This window comes from Scomber scombrus, chromosome 14 (assembly GCF_963691925.1).
Source record: "Scomber scombrus chromosome 14, fScoSco1.1, whole genome shotgun sequence".
In the NCBI taxonomy this organism is placed as follows: Eukaryota; Metazoa; Chordata; class Actinopteri; order Scombriformes; family Scombridae; genus Scomber; species Scomber scombrus.
This window is the reverse complement of record NC_084983.1, coordinates 29,537,131-29,560,161: the sequence shown is the minus strand read 5'-3', so window position 1 is coordinate 29,560,161 and position 23,031 is coordinate 29,537,131. Positions and strand designations below refer to the sequence as shown.

The 23,031-nt window shown below is 39.4% G+C and overlaps 1 protein-coding gene across 1 annotated transcript; it reads left to right on the top strand.

The window, feature by feature from the left end:
• The first annotated feature begins 1,057 nt into the window (after positions 1–1,057).
• Positions 1,058–22,657, top strand: LOC133993628 (hepatitis A virus cellular receptor 1 homolog). Its single transcript, XM_062432614.1, has 7 exons — positions 1,058–1,106; positions 1,448–1,789; positions 10,757–10,834; positions 19,360–19,403; positions 20,779–20,887; positions 21,268–21,292; positions 22,301–22,657. Exons 1-7 carry the CDS (start codon positions 1,058–1,060, stop codon positions 22,485–22,487), a joined length of 834 nt encoding a protein of 277 aa, XP_062288598.1. The 3' UTR covers positions 22,488–22,657.
• The last annotated feature ends 374 nt before the right edge of the window (positions 22,658–23,031 follow it).

Genomic DNA, 23,031 nt, shown 5'->3' with positions numbered 1-23,031 from the left:
ATTGACTTTGCCTATCCTGAATGATGTTGAGAGATTGCTTCTTAAGGGGGATGCTTATTATATTGCCTATTGTTGAATGAAGGCCCAAAACCAGGTCTGCATACATCTGGAACAAAATGGGAATCGAACTTAATGTTATAATTAATGAACAACTCTGGACAGATCTATGTCAGAACTATCAGCTACTATTAAAGCCCGGTATACATTGAGTAACTATAATATTCTACATCAATTAAACCTTACCTCAGAAAAATTACATTCATTCAAAGCCAGCCTGTCAGAAATGTGCTTTAAATGTAATATTGAAATTGGCTCTTTCTTGCGCTGCACCTGGCTATGTACCAAAGTGAGGCCTTTTCTGGCATGAAATCTGCTCCACTTTAACCAGGATCACAGGAGTTAATATTCCACTGGACACTGAACTCTGTCTATTGGGGAACTTTACAAGTATTCGTGGTTCTCTAAATAATGCACAACTTAAATTCTTGAAAATTGCTTTTTGTGTGGCCAAGAAGTGCATTGCAGTTTCCTGGAAGTCTGATATCCCTGTTGACAGGTGATCTATGGAGACGAACAGCTGCATCCCTTTGGAAAAAATCACATACATTCTCAGAAACCAATACAACATGTTTTTGAACATTTGGAAATCATATTTAAACTACATAGGTTACACCAAGTTATCTTGTGTATTGACTTTGTGCACAGACCTGTTTTTTCTTTTCTTCTTTTATGCTCTTTAATTTTCTTTTTAGGGTGGGGGTTGTGTGTTCTTATTACAATGTTCTGTTCTGTTTGTATATATGTCTGTTTGGGCATAGACACCTTTTAATAAAACAGTAGTGAGACAGGAAATCATGGGAGAGAAGGGGGGGGGAGGTGTGACATGCAGCAAAGGCCCTAACCGCTCGACTACCTGCACCAGGAAGTTATTCTGACCAAGTTTTTAACACTCGGCTAAAAACAGGAACATCAGACCAAACCACAGCAGCCTGAACTGATGAAAACTTTTATCAGCTTTAAAACAGTCAGTTAGTCAGTTAGTCAGTTTGTCATCATGATGACGGTCAGACGCTTCAACTCTCTGCTGCTGCTCGCTCTGCTCACAGGTATCTGCTCTTTATATTCACTTTACATCATCAACACTTTACACAGGAGATAATACAATAAATTATAATGTTAATAAACTTTATTTAGACAGTTTTTCATGTTTCATTCACAAAGTGCAGCTCAGAATAATCAACAAGTTAAAAAGAAAACAGACAATTTAAACAGTTAAAATATTAAGAGTCTCTTCAGGATGTGATGAAAACCAACATGATCTGTTTATCATCAGATCTTTAAGTGAAGACGCAGAATTTAGATTTTAGTTGCTGACTGGAAGGATCTGAGACACAAAGTTGAAGCTGTTTAAGTCATTAACAGACTCTGTTTGTCTTTCTGTCTTCAGTCAGTGGATCCAGCAGCAGGAAGGTTGTTGGTCGAGCAGGTGAGGACGTCACTCTGCCCTGTAGATATGACATCAAGAGTAACGGACCAACAGCAGTCTGTTGGGGTCGAGGATCAATACCAACTTCAGGCTGCAACAACCAGATCATCTCCACAGACGGATATAAAGTGACAACCAGAGCTTCCAGCAGGTATCAGTTACTGGGACGACTGGAGGATGGAGATGTTTCTCTGATGATCCTGAAGACCACAGAGGAAGATGCTGGACGGTACGGATGCTTAGTGCAGATAGCTGGTTGGTTCAATGATGAAAAACATCACATTGATCTGACCATTGAGAAAGGTAAGAAATCATAAAAAACGACTGAATTGTTTTCCTGACAGAATATTTGTGTAAGATAAATAAAGTCCAGGACTGAACACAACTGGAGACCCGTTACCATAGTTACTGTAATCTGATAACAGCCTTTTGTTTTTTCTAGAGTCACTAATGTTGTCATGGAGATTGTAGTTGCTGTCGTTCATCATCTGTGATGTTAAAACTTCACATTTCCACAGTCAGAGAAATAAAAAGTGTGCGTCCTGGTTTTAGTTCAGTTGTAAAGTCAGAGCGTCTCTCCTGATTGGCTGAAGAGTCGATGACATCAGACAGTAGAGACGCTGGTACTCGTCTGTTTAAACTTCACTGCATTTAACACCTGAGCTGAGAGCATCAGAGTCACAAACACAGTCGCTGTCCTCTGTTTGCACCTCAGTTAATACAGACATTACTGATGTTACTGATGTTAATGAGTTCTGTTAATGTGACTCTGATTTCTGTTTCAGCTCCGTCGACCACGTCAACACCAACCACAGAAACGACAGAACATACGACAAACACATCAGGTACGACTCCAACACAGACAGTGATTTACATATTAAACTGTATTTATTGTCACTGTTGGCCAAAGTTACTTGCAAATAAATCAGTAAAAGACTTTAACATTTAAACAGCTGATTATAACAGTTGAGTCGTTTGTATCGTACATTTTTCAGATAAACAGAGCATGTTTGACCGATCGTGATTCTTCATCTTCATCATTAACCTTTAAAGCAGAATCTCTGAAATAAAATCCAGACCATATTTTTCCTTCTTGAGCCTTGTGATGACATCATGCTGCTGCTGACACAGCTGCTTTAAAAAACAGCTGCTTTCATTTCCTCGTTCTGCAGGTCAGGTGACCGCTACATGGAGCCTCCCAACTTCCTCAAATAGCATTGATCCTGAGGTGAGAAAGACTAAGATTTCCCGTGTGAAAAGACAAGATGAAACTGTGAAAACATTTCTGTGGTTTATTTACTTCTATCATATATATAATGTTAGTGTTGACAACTGCAGAGCATTTATCTGCATTAGAGGCTGGACGTGATGAAGGAGACGAAACTTTGACTAAGAAATATTAGATATGAAGTAAAAATATGAAAGGAACACACACACCCACACACTCACAACTCAGACTCTATACCAAGCTTATCCACTATAGACCTGAACACCCTCAGCCAGACCATCACAAAGAGGTGCGCCGGATAGCGGTTCCAAAGCGGAGCAACCATCAGTCACCTCCTCTACATGGATGACATCAAGCTGTATGTCAGGAATGCACCAGGGATGGACTCACTGATCCACATCACCAGGATCTACAGAAACCACATCAGACTAAAGTGTGGTGGGACCAAAGAGAGGGAAGAGGATCAGAACCGAGAGGGCTGAACTACCAGAAGACAGCACTGCAGATGTTCAGGACAGCTACAAATACCTTGGGACCCTGCAGGCTAATGGGAACCGTGAAAGGCCTCAAGAAGGTCCAGCACATGGTATGAGGATGTTTTTTAGGGTTCAGCCTCTTAGTTCCAGTGAAGAGAAATCTTCATGCTTCAGCATACCGAGATATTATGAACAATTCTTTGCTTCCAGCTTTCTGGGAACAGTTTGGGGAGGCTCATTCTGTTCCAGCATGACTGTTCCCCAGTGCACAATGAAGCTCCATTAAGACATGACTGGACCCTGACCTCAACCTCATCCAACAGCTTTGGGATGAACTAGAACAGAGATTATGATCCAGACCTTCTCGACCATCATCAGTGTCTGACCTCACAAACACTCTTCAGACACTCCGACATGTTGTAGAAAGCTTCCCAGAAGAGTGGAAGCTGTTATAGCTGCAGAGAGGAAACAACTCCATGTTAATACCTGTAGATTTAGAATGATGATGTCGGTTCATGAAAATGAGAAAAAATTAGACAAACATCTATTAGAATAATGAATGTAAATGTTACTTTTGATGCCTAAAATATTAATTTCTCACAATAAAAGTAAAACAATATTTGTGTTTATTTTTATGTTTTACAGCCACAGCAGGAGGACCAGGACGGTGGCAGCGTTCCTGTGGTTCTGGTGTGTGTTCTGCTCCTGTTGATCGCTTTGGTCACAGCGAGCGTCGTTGTCGTTATCGGTAAGTTTTGTTTTTAACCACCAACAGACACAGAGAGGGAAGTTCAACACTGACTCTGCTGTGAGAAAATGTTTTTTAGTTTAAATCATGAGAGGAAGCTGTGGTCAGTCGACCGTGATGGAGGTCATGTCAAGATCAAGATTCAAGATTTCTATTGTCATTTCACACACATGCATTTACATACACAGGCTGAAACGGAAAGTTGTTTTTCACCAGCTCTTTGCAGTGCATTAGAGAAAAAGGGGTAGTAAAAAAAAACTATGTTAAAAACATTCAAACATGTAATAAAGTTAATAAAATAAAAGATAAAGTATAAAATAAAATAATTTGTTCCATCAGTCAGACCTTACTAAAGTGCTACACAAAACAATTGTCTTTGCCAAATGGCTAGCTGTCAGCCTGGGGGGGGGGGTTGGATATGAGTGTGTGTGTGGGGAGGGGGCGCAGTCGATTCACCAGCCTCACAGCTTTTGAGAAGAAGCTGTTCAGTATTCTGGATGTTCTGCTGTAGATGCTCCTGTACCTCTTCCTAGAAGGCAGGAGGGAGAACAGTCCATGAGAGGGGTGATGAGGGTCCTGAATGATGGAGGCAGCTCTGTGGATGCAGCGCTGCTTGTAGATCTCCATCAGGGAAGGTAGAGGGGCACCAATGATTTTGCTCGCTGTTTTCACAATCCTGTTGAGCTGCTGTTGTTCGTAAGCCCTGCAGCTCCCAAACCAGGAAGTGAAGCTGTATGTAAGGATGCTTTAGATGGTGCCCCTGCAGAAGGTGGTGAGATGAGGAGTGGGGAGACCTGTCTTTCTGAACCTCCGGAGGGGGAGGAGACGCCTCTGGGCTTTTTTGACGACTGTTGTGGTGTTAGTGGAGAAGGTCAGATCCTCAGCCAGACGGACTCCCAGGAACTTGTGATCAGTTGAAAGGGTTAGGGTTTTGTTATTTCAGGTTTAAATAATGGACAAAAACAACTTAATAAGACAGATTCTTTCTACAGTGGTCATATTTTCAGTCTCTGAGAGTAGTTCTGTGTAAGGCAGACGCTACTGAGCATGTTCAGGAACTCTCCAGTTTAATCCAGTATATCAGTGTTTAACTTGATTCTTTATTCATGTTTTTATTCCTGATGTTTTTCTGTCTCTGCAGGGAGAAGATGGAACCAACATAAAATGTAAGTTTCATTTATGACTTATTCTGATTGGCTAACTTTGACTTCTTCTATTTTTTAATACGTCAACTTTTTTTCATCGTAGTGTTTCTCTGATGATAAATCACGACTCAGCAGAGACTTCATTAGTCAGCAGGTCTCAGAGTCTCTGAGGACTCATGAAGTCTCACCTGGAAACATCTGACACCTTCACATCATCACTGTGTTATCACCTTCATCACATTCACACGACTCAGTGAAGCTGTGAAGTGTTCAAACTGAAAATCAGCGATGAAAAGAACCACAAACAACACAACTCATTTCTGTTCAGCGACCAAAACATCATACTTAAATATTTACTCTTAAGTTCCCGCCCATCCCACGATATTAATAAAACAAATGTTCAAGTGGATCCTTTACTTTAGTAAGTTTAGTAGTAAGTAAAACTACTCTGAGCTTGATTAAAGTATAACAGTTAAAGTAGTGGTTTGGTTCCTCTGACTGATTATTAATTATTAATCGACTAATTGGAAGCCAAACTTATCGTCTCTAGTTTTAAACAACCTGATTTGAAAGTTCCTGATAAATTGAGCATGTTGAAGCTGGAGAGTTTTTTTCTTTCAGCAGAAACAGAAACTGATGGACTGAGACTAAAACGTTGAGAGGAAACCTCTGAGGTTTCTCTGCTGACTGATAACACTCACTGAGTGCTCAGGATGTTCGGACTCGTCCTGCAGCTGACGTGACACACACGTCTTTTTAATGTCACATCATAAATGTTAAATACAGAAGTGAGGGTAGCTCAGGGTGTGTTAGTGTGAGCTCAAACCACAGTGTGTTCATAACCAACCAGCATAAAGCAACAAGACCAGTAAGTGAGAGAAAAACTCATGAATACAACAGCACAGGATGTTTGTATCCTTCCAGTGATTCTTGGATCATTACAGGAAATACTGACACCAAACAAAGTCCTGAATAACTGAACAGATGATGAATCATGTGACTCTGTTTGTCTCTCAGCCCTCAGCAGCAGCAGCAGCAGCAGCAGCAGCAGCAGACCAACACTTCGGTCTGGTTCAGGTGTAATTCATCGGTTCTGGAGCTCCACCGTCGAGGTTCTGCGGTGAGGAACATCTACCAGACCGACTGCTACAGTGAAGCCGTGTACGAGGTCTGTCCCTGGGGCGTGAGAGGACGAAGAGCTGCAGACGAATAACACAAAGTGACAGCAGGAATCAGCTGTGAGACGGACCTGAACCGTCACAACAAACCAGACTCTGAAGCTTCAAGACTGCAGAGAAACCAACTACGAGTCTCAGAGGGCTTTGCTGCAAGAAACATCCAATCAGAGAGCTTCAGACGGCGTCCACGTCATGTGATGATGGAGGATGTTGATGACCTGCAGGCCTTCAGGGAGGAATTCCAGGTAGGAGGTTCAACAAACTCTGAGTCTAACCCTGAACTCTGAGATGGGAAACTCTGCGTATCCGGTTCCAGAACAGCTGATCTGAATTAGTTCAATCAACTCTGAGTATGTTCACCTCGAGTTAAGAGCGTGCACGACCGCTATAAAAAGCCATCATCATCAATGGAGCCCGATACCTTGATTCACCATGGCAACTACTGAGAAAACAAGTTAGCGTTACATCACCTCACTGGAACTGGAGCTCCCCCTGCAGGCCTGTGGTGAATATGAACATATATTTCACAAAAAGTGAAACCACTGCAGACGTTAAGGAGAGAGAAGCAGCTGCTGAGTCAGTGCTTCAGTTTAATGCACCACTCCACTGACTTAACTTACCGCACTTAAAATTGTAGCATATAAGTGAAAAAGTGGGAAGTGATTGTACCTCGCTTAGATTTTATTCATATTTGACGTAGGCTATTAAACAAAGTAAATATTAATTCAGTGGCTATTTCAACATGTATTAATTTAAACCAACAGAAAGCTGTTTAACACATATGTCCTCTTGTCTATTATCCTGCTTAGTAGATTAACATTTTACACTATTTTAACTAAAAATAAGAAACATTTGAGCTTTACTCTGCCGACAAAAGAAGGCAGTGGACCGCAAACAGGTGGAGGTCTACCAGCACCTCTGATAGAGGCTGAGGAGCCCTGAGCATGTATATATATATAGAGAGAAAATGTTAAGAAATGATGGCGTGTAATGAATTCATCTGGGAATGAGAGCCAATTGAGTCCTGAAAATCATCTCCCAACGTAAGGCATTGCGAATTAATTCTGCCTCGATATCTATTGATGTGTAGAAGAGGAGCACAGAGCTGTTTAAATGTTTAAATGAGCAGAGCTGTGTTGTGATGTTTCTGCCACTAGATGGAGACAAACAGCAGCTGCTTTAATATTTATAGCAGAAAATAACTCGTCACTGTTAACATGAAGACATGAGAGATAAGAACACATTCTCAACTTTTATTCATTATTTACAGATTTATAAAAGAGTTGATACATTAATGTTTAACAAATATTACACACAGAAAGATTTAAATGCTGAGCTGATACAATAAAACATTGATGGCAGCGACTGTAGTTTGATGTGATATTGAATTAAACCCAATGTTAGTAAAACATGATTTATTTCTACATTTCTACACATCTACATTCATTTGTTCATATTTTGCTGTAGTTCTGCTCTCTGACCAGCAGGTGGCGACACTGACTGCAGGATTACACTGTTGTAGTTTGGTTTGATACTGAAGGCAGCCAACAGGAAGCCTTATTCTTGGTTCATAAAACCCTTGGACTGAAAGTGGGACTGTCACCTAAAACACCTTTAAGACAAAATTAACTCATAGTCATGACTCTAAACAACAAAACCCTGGATTCATGGCATCATAAAGGAATCCAACGCTTGGAGGACTGCTTCAACAAGGGACTTCTCATGCCATTTGAACACCTGAAGAGGAAATATGACTTGTCCAATCAAACTCTTTTTCTATTATCTCCAATAAAGATCCTTTCTGAGAGCTAATTTGGGTCCCGAATTGACTTTGCCTATCCTGAATGATGTTGAAAGATTTGCTTCTTAAGGGGGATGCTTATTATATTGCGTATTGTTGAATGAAGGCCCAAAACCAGGTCTGCATGAACCTGGAACGAAATGGGAATCAGATCTTAATGTTACAATTAATGAACAACTCTGGACAGATCTATGTCAGAACTATCAGCTACTATTAACGCCCGGTATACATTGATTAACTATAATATTCTACATCAATTATACCTTACCTCAGAAAAATTACATTCATTCAAGGCCAGCCTGTCAGAAATATGCTTTAAATGTAATATTGAAATTGGCTCTTTCTTGCACTGCACCTGGCTATGTACCAAAGTGAGGCCTTTCTGGCATGAAATCTGCTCCACTTTAACCAGGATCACAGGAGTTAATATTCCACTGGACCCTGAACTCTGTTTATTGGGGAACTTTACAAGTATTTGTGGTTCTCTAAATAATGCACAACTTAAATTCTTGGAAATTGCTTTTTGTGTGGCCAAGAAGTGCATTGCAGTTTCCTGGAAGTCTGATATCCCTGTTGACAGGTGATCTATGGAGACGAACAGCTGCATCCCTTTGGAAAAAATCACATACAGTCTCAGAAACCAATACAACATGTTTTTGAACATTTGGAAATCATATTAAACTACATAGGTTACACCAAGTTATCTTGTGTATTGACTTTGTGCACGGACCAGTTTTTTCTTCTCTTTTGCTTTTTTTTGCTTTTCCTCTTTTATGCTCTTTTATTTTCTTTTTAGGGTGGGGGTTGTGTGTTCTTATTACCATGTTCTGTTCTGTTTGTATATATGTCTGTTTGGGCATAGACACCTTTTAATAAAACAGTAGTGAGACAGGAAATCATGGGAGAGAAGGGGGGAGAGAAGGGGGGGGGGTGACATGCAGCAAAGATCCTAACCACTCGACTACCTGCACCAGGAAGTCTTATTCTGACCAAGTGTTTTAACACTCTGCTAAAAACAGGAACATCAGACCAAACCACAGCTGCCTGAACTGATGAAAACTTTTATCAGCTTTAAAACAGTCAGTTTGTCAGTTAGTCAGTTTGTCATCATGATGACGGTCAGACGCTTCAACTCTCTGCTGCTGCTCGCTCTGCTCACAGGTATCTGCTCTTTATATTCACTTTACATCATCAACACTTTACACAGGAAATAATACAATAAGTCATAATGTTAATAAACTTTATTTAGACAGTTTTGCATGTTTCATACACAAAGTGCAGCTCAGAATAATCAACAAGTTAAAAAGAAAACAGACAATTTAAACAGTTAAAATATTAAGAGTCTCTTCAGGATGTGATGAAAACCAACATGATCTGTTTATCATCAGATCTTTAAGTGAAGACGCAGAATTTAGATTTTAGTTGCTGACTGGAAGGATCTGAAACACAAAGTAGAAGCTGTTTAAGTCATTAACAGACTCTGTTTGTCTTTCTGTCTTCAGTCAGTGGATCCAGCAGCAGGAAGGTTGTTGGTCGAGCAGGTGAGGACGTCACTCTGCCCTGTAAATATAACTTCAAGAGTAACGGACCAACAGCAGCTTGTTGGAATCGAGGATCAATATCAGATATTCTCTGCAACAACCAGATCATCTCCACCGCTTGTTGGAATCTAGGATTAATAACAGATTATATCTGCAACAAAAAGATCATCTCCACAGACGGATCTAAAGTGACAACCAGAGCTTCCAGCAGGTATCAGTTACTGGGACAACTGGAGGATGGAGATGTTTCTTTGACGATCCTGAAGACCACAGAGGAAGATGCTGGACGGTACAGATGCAGAGTGCAGATAGCTGGTTGGTTCAATGACCAATCACATCACATCGATCTGACCATTGAGAAAGGTAAGAAATCATAAAACATAATCAGACTGTTTTCCTGACTGAATATTTGTGTGAGATACAATCATAAACATAAACTTGAGGACTGTCCACGACTTGAGACCCGTTACCATAGTTACAGTAAACTGATAACAGCTGCATGAGTCTCATGTTTTATCTGTACAGGCTGATTTATGGAAGGTTGCTCAACACTCAACACTTTACTTTCATGTTGCACCTGATGAATTTTGTCATGTTTTATTGTGCAATGTGATTGGACAGAGTCACTAACGTTGTCATGGAGATTGTAGTTTTCATTGAACTTTCTTATTGATATTTTTCTCTTTAACTTTAGTCAACTTGTAAAGTCCTTGTTTAATGTGTCTAATTAGTTTCTCTCACTGAAGCTTAAATTGAAAACGACTCTTCAGTTTGTGTTGAAGGACATTCAGAAGTGTTGAATGAGCTTCTATAAATGAGCCTGAAGACTCTGTTTTAATGCTGTCGTTCATCATCTGTGATGTTAAAACTTCACATTTCCACAGTCAGAGAAATAAAAAGTGTGCGTCCCGGTTTTAGTTCAGTTGTAAAGTCAGAGCGTCTCTCCTGATTGGCTGAAGAGTCGATGACATCAGACAGTAGAGACGCTGGTACTCGTCTGTTTAAACTTCACTGCATTTAACACCTGAGCTGAGAGCATCAGAGTCACTAACACAGTCACTCTGTCCTCTGTTTGCACCTCAGTTAATACAGACATTACTGATGTTACTGATGTTAATGAGTTCTGTTAATGTGACTCTGATTTCTGTTCCAGCTCCGTCGACCTCGTCAACACCAACCAATGAAACAACTGAACGGACTCCACAGACAGAACAGACGATAAACACATCAGGTACGACTCCAACACACACTAAACATGCACTCTGAGTGGAAAATAAAATGTCTTCATCATTAACCTTTAAACCAGAATCTCTGATATAACATCTAGACCTATTTTTTTCTTGAGCTTCATGATGACATCATCTGCTGCTCTAAAAACAGCTGCTTTCATTTCCTCATCCTGCAGGTCAGGTGACCGCTACAACTTCCTCAACCAGCATCGACTCTGAGGTGAGAGATAAAGATTTCCTGTGTTAAAGGACAAGATGAAGCTGTGAAAACATTTCTGTGGTTTATTCACTTCTGTCATAAACTTCACACAAAGTTCTACAACAAGCTGCATTAGAGGCTGGACGTGATGAAGGAGATGAAATTCTGACAAAGACAGTTAGTTTGTATAATTTATTTTAATTAATCAAAAGTTATTTGTGGATGTGATAAAAGCTGCTGTAGGTGTAATGGACAGATGTCCTGATGATTCAGCAGGTTTTGACTATTCACACTAATAAAGTAACATTTGGTGGGAATTAGTAGATTCAATCAAAGAAGTCGATTTTTAATCCTTTATACTGATGCTTTCGTCAGAAGAATTAATATAACTGAGACTACTACTATGTAACTTGTACATTTGTCTAAAATATGAATTTCTCACAGATTTCAGTTGTATTTAAAGCTGTTTCTGACAGTTTGTGTGTTTTGTTTTACAGCAGCAGCAGCAGGAGGAGAAAGGGAAGACAGGCATCATCATTCCAGTGTGCGTTCTGCTCGTGTTGATCGCTTTGGTCACAGCAGGCGTCGCTATTAGCAGTAAGTTTTGTTTTTAACAACCAACAGAAACAGAGAGGGAAGTTCAACACTGACTATGCTGTGTTTAAATCATGAGAGGAAGCTGTGGTCAGTCGGCCATGATGGAGGTCATGTGATCTGTTGCCAGGCAGTGAGATATAAAAGAGATGATTAGTATTGGTTCACTATTTTCCGCCTTTCAGGTTTCAATAATGGACAAAAACAACTTAATAAGACAGATTCTTTTTACAGTAATCATGTTTTCAGTCTCTGAGAGTAGTTCTGTGTAAGGCAGACGCTACTGAGCATGTGCAGAAACTCTCCAGTTTAATCCAGTATATCAGTGTTTAACTTGATTCTTTATTCATGTTTTTATTCCTGATGTTTTTCTGTCTCTGCAGGGAGAAGATGGAACCAACATAAAATGTAAGTTTCATTTATGACTCACTCTGATCGGCTAACTTCAACTTCTTCTATGTTTAATACGTCAACTTTTTTTCATCTTAATGTTTCTCTGATGATAAATCATGACTCAGCAGAGACTTCATTAGTCAGCAGGTCTCAGAGTCTCTGAGGCCTCATGAAGTCTCACCTGGAAACATCTGACACCTTCACATCATCATCACATTCACACGACTCAGTGAAGCTGTGAAGTGTTCAAACTGAGACTCAGCGATGAAAAGAACCACAAACCACACAACTCATTTCTGTTCAGCGACCAAAACTTGACATTTAAATATTTTCTTGGAAGTTTCCACCCATCCCCCGATATTAATAAAATGAATGTTCAAGTGGAGGAAGTATTCAGATCCTATACTTTAGTAAAAATACAGATACAGCAAAGTAAAACTACTCTGAGTTTGATTAAAGTATTACAGTAAAAGTAGTGGTTTGGTCTCTGACTGATTATTAATTATTAATTGATACGTCTTTTTAATGTCACATCGTAAATATTAAATTCAGAAGTGAGGGTAGCTCAGGGTGTGTTAGTGTGAGCTCAAACCACAGTGTGTTCATAACCAACCAGCATAAAGCAACAAGACCAGTAAGTGACAGAAAAACTCATGAATACAACAGCACAGGATGTTTGTATCCTTCCAGTGATTCGAGGATCATTACAGGAAAAACTGACACCAAACAAAGACCTGAACAACTGAACTGATGATGAATCACGTGACTGTGTTTGTCTCTCAGCCCTCAGCAACAGCAGCAGCAGCAGCAGCAGCAGCAGCAGGAGGAGCAGCAGGAGCAGCAGGAGGAGCAGCAGCAGCAGCAGCAACAGCAGCAGGAGGAGCCGGGGCAGATGTACAGTTTGATTCAGTTAAGCTCTGACCCGCCAGCTGTGGAACTCCAAAATCAAGGTCCTGCAGTGGAGAACATCTATCAGATCGACAACGATGGTGGCGGCAACAGTGACTGTGTGTACGAGGTCTGTCCCTGAGGCATGAGAGGACGACGACAGACGGCGTCCACGTCATGTGATGATGGAGGATGTTGATGACCTGCAGGCGTTCAGGTCATAAAGACGACTGCTTTGTTTTTATATTTAATTTAATATCACATCAAACTACTTTTTATGTGTTAATATTTACAGAAAATGAGCTTCTGCTTTTTATTGTATCAGCTCAGCATTTAAATCTTTCTGTGTAATATTTGTTAAACATTAATGTATCAACTCTTTTATAAATCTGTAAATAATGAATAAAAGTTGAGAATGTGTTCTTATCTCTCGTCTTCATGTTAACAGTGACGAGTTATTTTCTGCTATAAATATTAAAGCAGCTGCTTTTTGTCTCCATCTAGTGGCAGAAACATCACAACACAGCTCTGCTCATTTAAACATTAACCTATTCAATTAAAACTAACATCATCATGTTTGGAGTAATTAAACAAACAAAATAATAAAAGCAACAGCAGATTTTTGAACTAAATGTAAAACCAACCAAGTCAACTAAGAACTCTGATCATTGTCATGGTGCAGTTCCTGTTTGAAACTCTCAGTACTTACAGAGAGCCCGTCCCCTAAATGTCTCATATGAAGACTATTGGTAGATGTTACAAGTTACTGATGCTCCCTAAACGCCTCACATACTGAATATCTGCAGATTACAGTTTGGAGTTGAGTTTAAGTTGATCAGATGAACTGTAGTACTCGTTCATAACGTGGCTGAGACATCCTGCAGTGTCTTTAACAAACATACAAAGTTCCTACATGTGAGGAACAGAGATGGAGATTCACTCTCTGAACCTTTTCAGTTCATTCTCTGTGGTAGATCTCATCACTACAGATGTTATCTAATCTCTGACCACAATGTGGGTTTCAATGACAAAGTGACACTGTCTGGTAGAGAAAGAAGAAGTTAGGTTGTTTATGAGGCTCATCCAAACAACTTCACACATCACACTGCATACCTGCCAGCTATGAAGTAGATCTGATGAATGGATCTGGAGACATGTGAAGGACAAACATACAATCATACATGTCTTTAACAGCATCATACCCAACATCCTACTGTCTAAACTTCACAGACTGGGCCTGAACACAACCATCTGTAACTGGATCCTGGACTTCCTGACCAACCGTCCCCAGATTGACTCTCATCCTGAACACTGGTGTTCCTCAGGAGTGAGTCCTGAGCCCTGTCCTGTTTGCCCTCTTCACCCATGACCGTCAGCCTGTCCAACAAACACCATCACAAAGTTCACAGGGGTTCCACACTGATGATGGGATAACATAACGAAAATTTTCCTGTTGCTTCCGTTTTAAGAAACAGAAATACTTTAAGACTTTAACATGTAAAACCAACAGGATAAGCAGTTAGGACTGAAATGTACAGAAGGTGTTTAACTCATAAAGTTTAGAACATAACGACATTTAACGTTTTAAAAGCAAATCTTTAACAATGTGTTGTATTTATAAAGCTTGTTATATTATCCATTGTGTCAAATCTGCATCTGAAAAGTAACTAAAGCTGTTAAATAAATGTAGTGGAGTAGAAAGTACAATATTTCCCTCTGAGATGTAGAAAGTAGCATCACATGGAAATACTACAGTAAAGTACAAGTACCTCAAACTGTACCACAGTCAAGTACAAGTACCTCTAACTGTACTACAGTAAAGTACAAGTACCTCAAACTGTACTACAGTAAAGTACAAGTACCTCAAACTGTACTGCAGTAAAGTACAAGTACCTCAAACTGTACTGCAGTAAAGTACAAGTACCTCAAACTGTACTGCAGTAAGGTACAAGTACCTCAAACTGTACTGCAGTAAAGTACAAGTACCTCAAACTGTACTGCAGTAAAGTACAAGTACCTCAAACTGTACTACAGTAAAGTACAAGTACCTCAAACTGTACTGCAGTAAAGTACAAGTACCTCAAACTGTACTGCAGTAAGGTACAAGTACCTCAAACTGTACTGCAGTAAAGTACAAGTACCTCAAACTGTACTACAGTAAGGTACAAGTACCTCAAACTGTACTACAGTAAAGTACTAGTACCTCTAACTGTACTTCAGTAAAGTACAAGTACCTCAAACTGTACTACAGTAAAGTATAAGTACCTCAAACTGTACTGCAGTAAAGTACAAGTACCTCAAACTGTACTGCAGTAAGGTACAAGTACCTCAAACTGTACTGCAGTAAAGTACAAGTACCTCAAACTGTACTACAGTAAGGTACAAGTACCTCAATCTGTACTACAGTAAAGTACTAGTACCTCTAACTGTACTACAGTAAAGTACAAGTACCTCAAACTGTACTACAGTAAAGTACAAGTACCTCAAACTGTACTGCAGTAAAGTACAAGTACCTCAGACTGTACTGCAGTAAAGTACAAGTACCTCAAACTGTACTACAGTAAAGTACAAGTACCTCAAACTGTACTGCAGTAAAGTACAAGTACCTCAAACTGTACTACAGTAAGGTACAAGTACCTCAAACTGTACTGCAGTAAAGTACAAGTACCTCAAACTGTACTACAGTAAGGTACAAGTACCTCAAACTGTACTGCAGTAAAGTACAAGTACCTCCAACTGTACTACAGTAAAGTACTAGTACTTCTAACTGTACTACAGTAAAGTACTAGTACCTCCAACTGTACTACAGTAAAGTACAAGTACCTCAGACTGTACTTCATTACAGTACTTGAGTAAATGTACTTAGTTACTTTTCATCACTGTTAATGTGTTAAAATCACTGATCAATACAAACCAAACTGCTCTACAACAGTGTAATCCTGCAGTCAGTGTCGCCACCTGGTGGTCAGAAAGCAGAACTACAGCAAAACATGACAAACACATGTAGAAATGTAGAAATAAATCATTTATTTATTACTAACATTTATTTACAGTATTTATTTTATTAATTATTTTAATTAAGACTCAGAAATAATTCTGCTGCTGCTCACTGAGACAGCAGAAAGTTCCTGTTTGTACTAAGTTGCTGCAGTTTAGATTCAGCAGCACATCTCTAACTGGGACGGACCTCTGAATATAAAATAGACCTCTAACATCCTGTGAGCCTGATCCTGGTCTTACATCATCAAACAAGTTCCTCCCTGCTGGTCCTGGTTCCAGTTCTGTGAGCAGACTGGATCAGACTGTCCACATCTGAGCCAACAGTTAAAAACCTTTAAAAACCTTTAAACTTTCTTTAGGATGTCTCTCTGTAATGTATGTCTGCTTCTATAAACACGTATAGTCTCTTTATGTTGTGGAGATATTTTATCCATGTGTTATTTTATTTCTGTAATATTCTGTGTTTATTCTTAATCTTCATCATCACTGTTCTGTTTTATTTCTTATTTTTACTGTCAACCTTTATTTAATATGTCCTGTTTTTCATCTGTATTGAAAAGTTCTATATAGATAAAGTTTCTCATGATTATGTGTTGATGTGTAGAAGAGGAGCACAGAGCTGTTTAAATGTTTAAATGAGCAGAGCTGTGTTGTGGTGTTTCTGCCACTAGATGGAGACAAACAGCAGCTGCTTTAATATTTATAGTTCTGCTGTCTGACCAGCAGGTGGCGACACTGACTGCAGGATTACACTGTTGTAGAGCAGTTTGGTTTGTTTTGATCAGTGAAAAGTAACTAAGTACATTTACTCAAGTACTGTATTTAAGTATAGTTTGAGGTACTTGTACTTTACTGTAGTACAGTTTGAGGTACTTGTACTTTACTGTAGTATTTCCAAAAAAGTAGTACTGCAGCTGTGTTACCAAACTTAGTATCCCCGTCTGTCACGTTGGGGCCAGCCAATGAAATGTAAGTTCTGTATGTATGTAGGTTTAATTCCCTCTATGTTTATCTCCTCTACTGTCTGACAGTTTATCAGTTTGATGTTTGTCTGTAATTTCAGACAAAATGTAACCAAGAAACAGCCAAGATTACTGTTTTAGTGATTATTGATTATTTACTTTTGTCCACATAGATTTATTATAAATAAATATATATTCAGTCTGATGTTCAGATGGAGGAAACAGCCGATACTGAAGGCAGCCAACAGGAAGTCTTGAGGTGAGCGAACTGTAAAAAGTAATCTGCCGAACGAGTGTTTAACACTCTGCTGAAAACAGGAACCAAACCACAGCAGCCTGTCCTGCACAGATAGATAATTAACTGATGAATAACTGCAAATAAGAAATAAAACAATGATAATTCAAATCCAAAGTACAATTATTAGAAAGAAAACTTCATTACTTTACTTCACTGTCATACTGAAGTTATTAAATTATTATTTTTGAGATACAAATTCATTATTTAGGTTTAATACATCATCAACTCACATTGTTAATAAAAACTACTGATACATGATTGTTTTGGGCTTAGTATCATAATTAATGAGTTAGTAAATGTAAACTAAATGTTGGGCTGTAACTAACATTCACTGTCATAATCAGTCCATTGTGTTTTAATAGTGATCAGAGTGATTTTTTACAGTGTGCAGCAGCTGTGGTGACTCACAGCAGCTTTAAAACAGTCAGTTAGTCAGTTAGTCAGTTTGTCATCATGATGACGGTCAGACGCTTCAACTCTCTGCTGCTGCTCGCTCTGCTCACAGGTATCTGCTCTTTATATTCACTTTACATCATCAACACTTTACACAGGAGATAATACAATAAGTCATAATGTTAATAAACTTTATTTATACAGTTTTGCATGTTTCATTCACAAAGTGCAGCTCAGAATAATCAACAAGTTATAAAGAAAACAGACAATTTAACCAGATAATATATTAAGAGTCTCTTCAGGAAGTGATGAAAACCAACATGATCTGTTTATCATCAGATCTTTAAGTGAAGACGCAGCATTTATATTTTAGTTGCTGACTGGAAGGATCAGAAACACAAAGTTGAAGCTGTTTAAGTCATTAACAGACTCTGTTTGTCCTTCTGTCTTCAGTCAGTGGATCCAGCAGCAGGAAGGTTGTTGGTCGAGCAGGTGAGGACGTCACTCTGCCCTGTAGATATGACATCAAGAGTAACGGACCAACGGCAGTTTGTTGGGGTCGAGGACCAATACCAACTTCAGGCTGCAACAACCAGATCATCTCAACAGACAGATATAAAGTGATAGACACAACCGAAGCTTTCAGCAGGTATCAGTTACTGGGACGACTGGAGGATGGAGATGTTTCTCTGACGATCCTGAAGACCACAGAGGAAGATGCTGGACGGTACGGATGCAGAGTGGACATACGTGGGTGGTTCAATGATGAAAAACATCACATCGATCTGACCATTGAGAAAGGTAAGAAATCACTAAAATTATCAGGTTGTTTCCTGACAGAATATGTGTGTGAGATAAACTCATGAACATAAACTTGAGGACTGTCCAAGACTTGAGACCCGTTACCATAGTTACAGTAAACTGATAACAGCTGCATGAGTCTCATGTTTTATCTGTACAGGCTGATTTATGGAAGGTTGCTCAACACTCAACACTTTACTTTCATGTTGCACCTGATGAATTTTGTCATGTTTTCTTGTGCAATGTGATTGGACAGTGTCACTAACGTTGTCATGGAGATCGTAGTTTTCATTGAACTTCCTCATTGATATTTTGCTCTTTAACTTTAGTCAACTTGTAAAGTCCTTGTTTAATGTGTCTAATTAGTTTCTCTCACTGAAGCTTAAATTGAAAACGACTCTTCAGTTTGTGTTGAAGGACACTCAGAAGTGTTGAATGAGCTTCTATAAATGAGCCTGAAGACTCTGTTTTAATGCTGTCGTTCATCATCTGTGATGTTAAAACTTCACATTTCCACAGTCAGAGAAATAAAAAGTGTGAGTCCTGGTTTTAGTTCAGTTGTAAAGTCAGAGCGTCTCTCCTGATTGGCTGAAGAGTCGATGACATCAGACAGTAGAGACGCTGGTACTCGTCTGTTTAAACTTCACTGCATTTAACACCTGAGCTGAGAGCATCAGAGTCACAAACACAGTCGCTCTGTCCTCTGTTTGGACCTCAGTTAATACAGACATTACTGATGTTACTGATGTTATTGAGTTCTGTTAATGTGACTCTGATTTCTGTTTCAGCTCCGTCGACCTCGTCAACACCAACCACAGAAACAACTGAACAGATGACAAACACATCAGGTACGACTCCAACAGACACTAAACATGCACTCTGAGTGGAAAATAAAATGTCTTCAACATTAACCTTTAAACCAGAATTTCTGATATAACATCTAGACCTTTTTTTTTTCTTGAGCTTCATGATGACATCATCTGTTTCCTCGTCCTGCAGGTCAGGTGACTGCTACAACTTCCTCAACCAGCATTGACTCTGAGGTGAGATAAAGATTTCCTGTGTTAAAGGACAAGATGAAGCTGTGAAAACATTTCTGTGGTTTATTCACTTTTGTCATAAACTTCACACAAATGTCTACAAGAAGCTGCATTAGAGGCTGGACGTGATAAAGGAGATGAAATTCTGACAAAGACAGTTAGTTTGTATAATTTATTCTAATTAATTTAAAGTATTTTGTGGAGTTATGATGTGTTAAAGCACATCTTAGTAAAAACAGACTTTTAAAGTTTTTTTTCTATTGAAGAGGTTAATTCCAATTCTTAACACAGTGTATATATACAGACATACATACATTATATGGACAGAAGTATTGGGACACACCTGTTAATTATTGATTTCAGGTGTTTTATAGTCACAGGTGTATAAAATCAAGCAGCTAGCCATGCAGTCTGCATTTACAGACATTAGTGAAAGAATGAGTCGTTCTGAAGAGCTCAGTGAATTCAGACATGGTGTCAGAGGATGAATCCTTTACAATAAGTCAGTTCATTACATTTCTTCCTGCTAGATATTCTACAGTCAGCTGTTAGTGGTATTATTGAAGAGTGGAAGTGTTCAGGAACAACAGACCACAATCAAACTTCCTCTGACATTAATATCAGCACAAACACTGAGCTGAGAGCTTCATGGAATGAGTTTCTATAACCGAGCAGCTGCATGAAAGCCTCACATCACCAAACACAATGCAGAGTGATGGATGGAGAGGTGTAAAGCTCGCTGCCACTGGACGAATCACGCTTCTCTGTCTGCAGTCTGATGGAGTCAGAACTTTACTGACTGACTGTAGAGTTTGGTGGAGGAGGGATAATGGTACGAGGATGTTTTTCAGGGTTCGGCCTCTTAGTTCCAGTGAAGGGAAATCTTAATGCGTCCGCATAGCGAGATATTATGGACAATTCAACGCTTCCAGCTTTGTGGGAACAGTTTGGGGAGGCTCTTTTCTGTTCCAGCATGACTGTGCCCCTCTGCACAATGAAGCTCCATTAAGACATGACTGGAACCTGACCCCAACCTCATCCAACACCTTTGGGATGAACTAGAACAGAGATTATGATCCAGACCTTCTCATCCATCATCAGTGTCTGACCTCACAAACACTCTACAGACACTCCAACATGTTGTAGAAAGCTTCCCAGAAGAGTGGAAGCTGTTATAGCTGCAGAGAGGAAACAGCTCCATATTACTACCTGTAGATTTAGAATGACATGTGATAAAAGCTCCTGTAGGTGTAATGGTCAGCTGTCCTGATGATTCAGCAGGTTTTTAATAATCACATTAATAAAGTAACATTCAGTGGGAATTACCAGATATTTAATTTAAGCTGTTTCTGACAGTTTGTGTGTTTTTGTTTTACAGCAGCAGCAGCAGGAGGATGAGAAAGGGAAGAATCAGACAGATATCATCATTCTCTTTTGCGTTCTGATCGTGTTGATCGCTTTGGTCGCAGCAGGCGTCGCCATTAGCAGTAAGTTTTGTTTATAACAACCAACAGAAACAGAGAGGGAAGTTCAACACTGACTCTGCTGTGTTTAATTCATGAGAGGAAGCTGTGGTCAGTCGGCCATGATGGAGATCATGTGATCTGTTGCCAGGCAGTGAGATATAAAAGAGATGATTAGTATTGATTGACTATTTTCAGCCTTTCAGGTCTCAATATAGGACAAAAACAACTTAATAAGACAGATTCATTTTACAGTGATCATGTTTTCAGTCTCTGAGAGTAGTTCTGTGTAAGGCAGACGCTACTGAGCATGTGCAGGAACTGTCCAGTTTAATCCAGTATATCAATGTTTAACTTGATTCTTTATTCATGTTTTTATTCCTGATTTTTTTGTGTCTCTGCAGGGAGAAGATGGAACCAACATAAAATGTAAGTTTAATTAATGACTCATCTGATCGGCTAACTTCAACTTCTTCTGTGTTTTAATACGTCAACTTTTTTTCGTCGCTATATTTCTCTGATGATAAATCATGACTCAGCAGAGACTTCATTAGTCAGCAGGTCTCAGAGTCTTTGAGGCCTCATGAAGTCTCACCTGGAAACATCTGACACCTTCACATCATCACTGTGTTATCACCTTCATCACATTCACACGACTCAGTGAAGCTGTGAAGTGTTCAAACTGAAACTCAGCGATGAAAAGAACCACAAACCACACAACTCATTTTTATTCAGCGACCAAAACATCATACTTAAATATTTTCTCGTAAGTTCCCGCCCATCCCACGATATTAATAAAACAAATTTTCAGGTGGAGGAAGTATTCAGATCCTTTGCTTCAGTGAAAATACCGTAAAACTACTCTGAGCTTGATGTAATTAAAGTATTACAGTAAAAGTAGTGGTTTGGTTCCTCTGACTGATTATTAATTATTAATCGACTAATTGGAAGCCAAACTTATCGTCTCCAGTTTTAAACAACCTGATTTGAAAGTTCCTGATAAATTGAGAAAGTTGAAGCTGGAGAGTTTTCTTCTTTCAGCAGAAACAGAAACTGATGGACGGAGACTAAAACGTTGAGAGGTAACCTCTGAGGTTTCTCTGCTGACTGATAACACTCACTGAGCGCTCAGGATGTTCGGACTCGTTCTGCAGCTGACGTGACACACACGTCTTTTTAATGTCACATCGTAAATGTTAAATTCAGAAGTGAGGGTAGCTCAGGGTGTGTTAGTGTGAGCTCAAACCACAGTGTGTTCATAACCAACCAGCATAAAGCAACAAGACCAGTAAGTGACAGAAAAACTCATGAATACAACAGTACAGGATGTTTGTATCCTTCCAGTGATTCGTGGATCATTACAGGAAATACTGACGCCAAACAAAGTCCTGAATAACTGAACAGATGATGAATCATGTGACTCTGTTTGTCTCTCAGCCCTCAGCAGCAGCAGCAGCAGCAGCAGCAGCAGGAGGAGCCGGAGCTGCATTACAGTGTGATTCAGTTCAACTCTGTCCCGCCGGCTGTGGAGCTCCAAAATCAAGGTCCTGCAGTGGAGAACATCTACCAGAACCACAGCACTGGTTATGCTGCTGGCAACAGCGGCTGTATGTACGAGGTTTGACTCTGAGGCGTGAGAGGAGAGAAACCAACTACGAGTCCCAGAGGGCTTTGCTGCAAGAAACATCCAATCAGAGAGCTTCAGACGGCGTCCACGTCATGTGATGATGGAGGATGTTGATGACCTGCAGGCGTTCAGGTCATGAAGACGACTGCTTGGTTTTTATATTTAATTTAATATCACATCAAACTACTTTTTATGTGTTTGTGTGTTAATATTTACAGAAAATGAGCTTCTGCTTTTTATTGTATCAGCTCAGCATTTAAATCTTTCTGTGTGTAATATTTGTTAAACATTAATGTATCAAGTCTTTTATAAATCTGTAAATAATGAATAAAAGTTGAGAATGTGTTCTTATCTCTCATGTCTTCATGTTAACAGTGACGAGTTATTTCCTGCTATAAATATTAAAGCAGCTGCTGTTTGTCTCCATCTAGTGGCAGAAACATCACAACACAGCTCTGCTCATTTAATCATTTAAACAGCTCTGTGCTCCTCTTCTACACATCAACACATAATCATAATAAACTTTATCTATATAGAATGT

What these genes read in the sequence shown, in the direction of transcription:
- LOC133993628 (XM_062432614.1), top strand. Translation starts at nt 1,058, where the DNA reads ATGACGGTCAGACGCTTCAACTCTCTGCTGCTGCTCGCTCTGCTCACA. An exon ending in GCTGCTCGCTCTGCTCACAG is followed by an intron (nt 1,107 to 1,447) that starts GTATCTGCTCTT and finishes TTCTGTCTTCAG; the next exon opens with TCAGTGGATCCAGCAGCAGG. An exon ending in CAACCAGCATTGACTCTGAG is followed by an intron (nt 19,404 to 20,778) that starts GTGAGATAAAGA and finishes TTTGTTTTACAG; the next exon opens with CAGCAGCAGCAGGAGGATGA.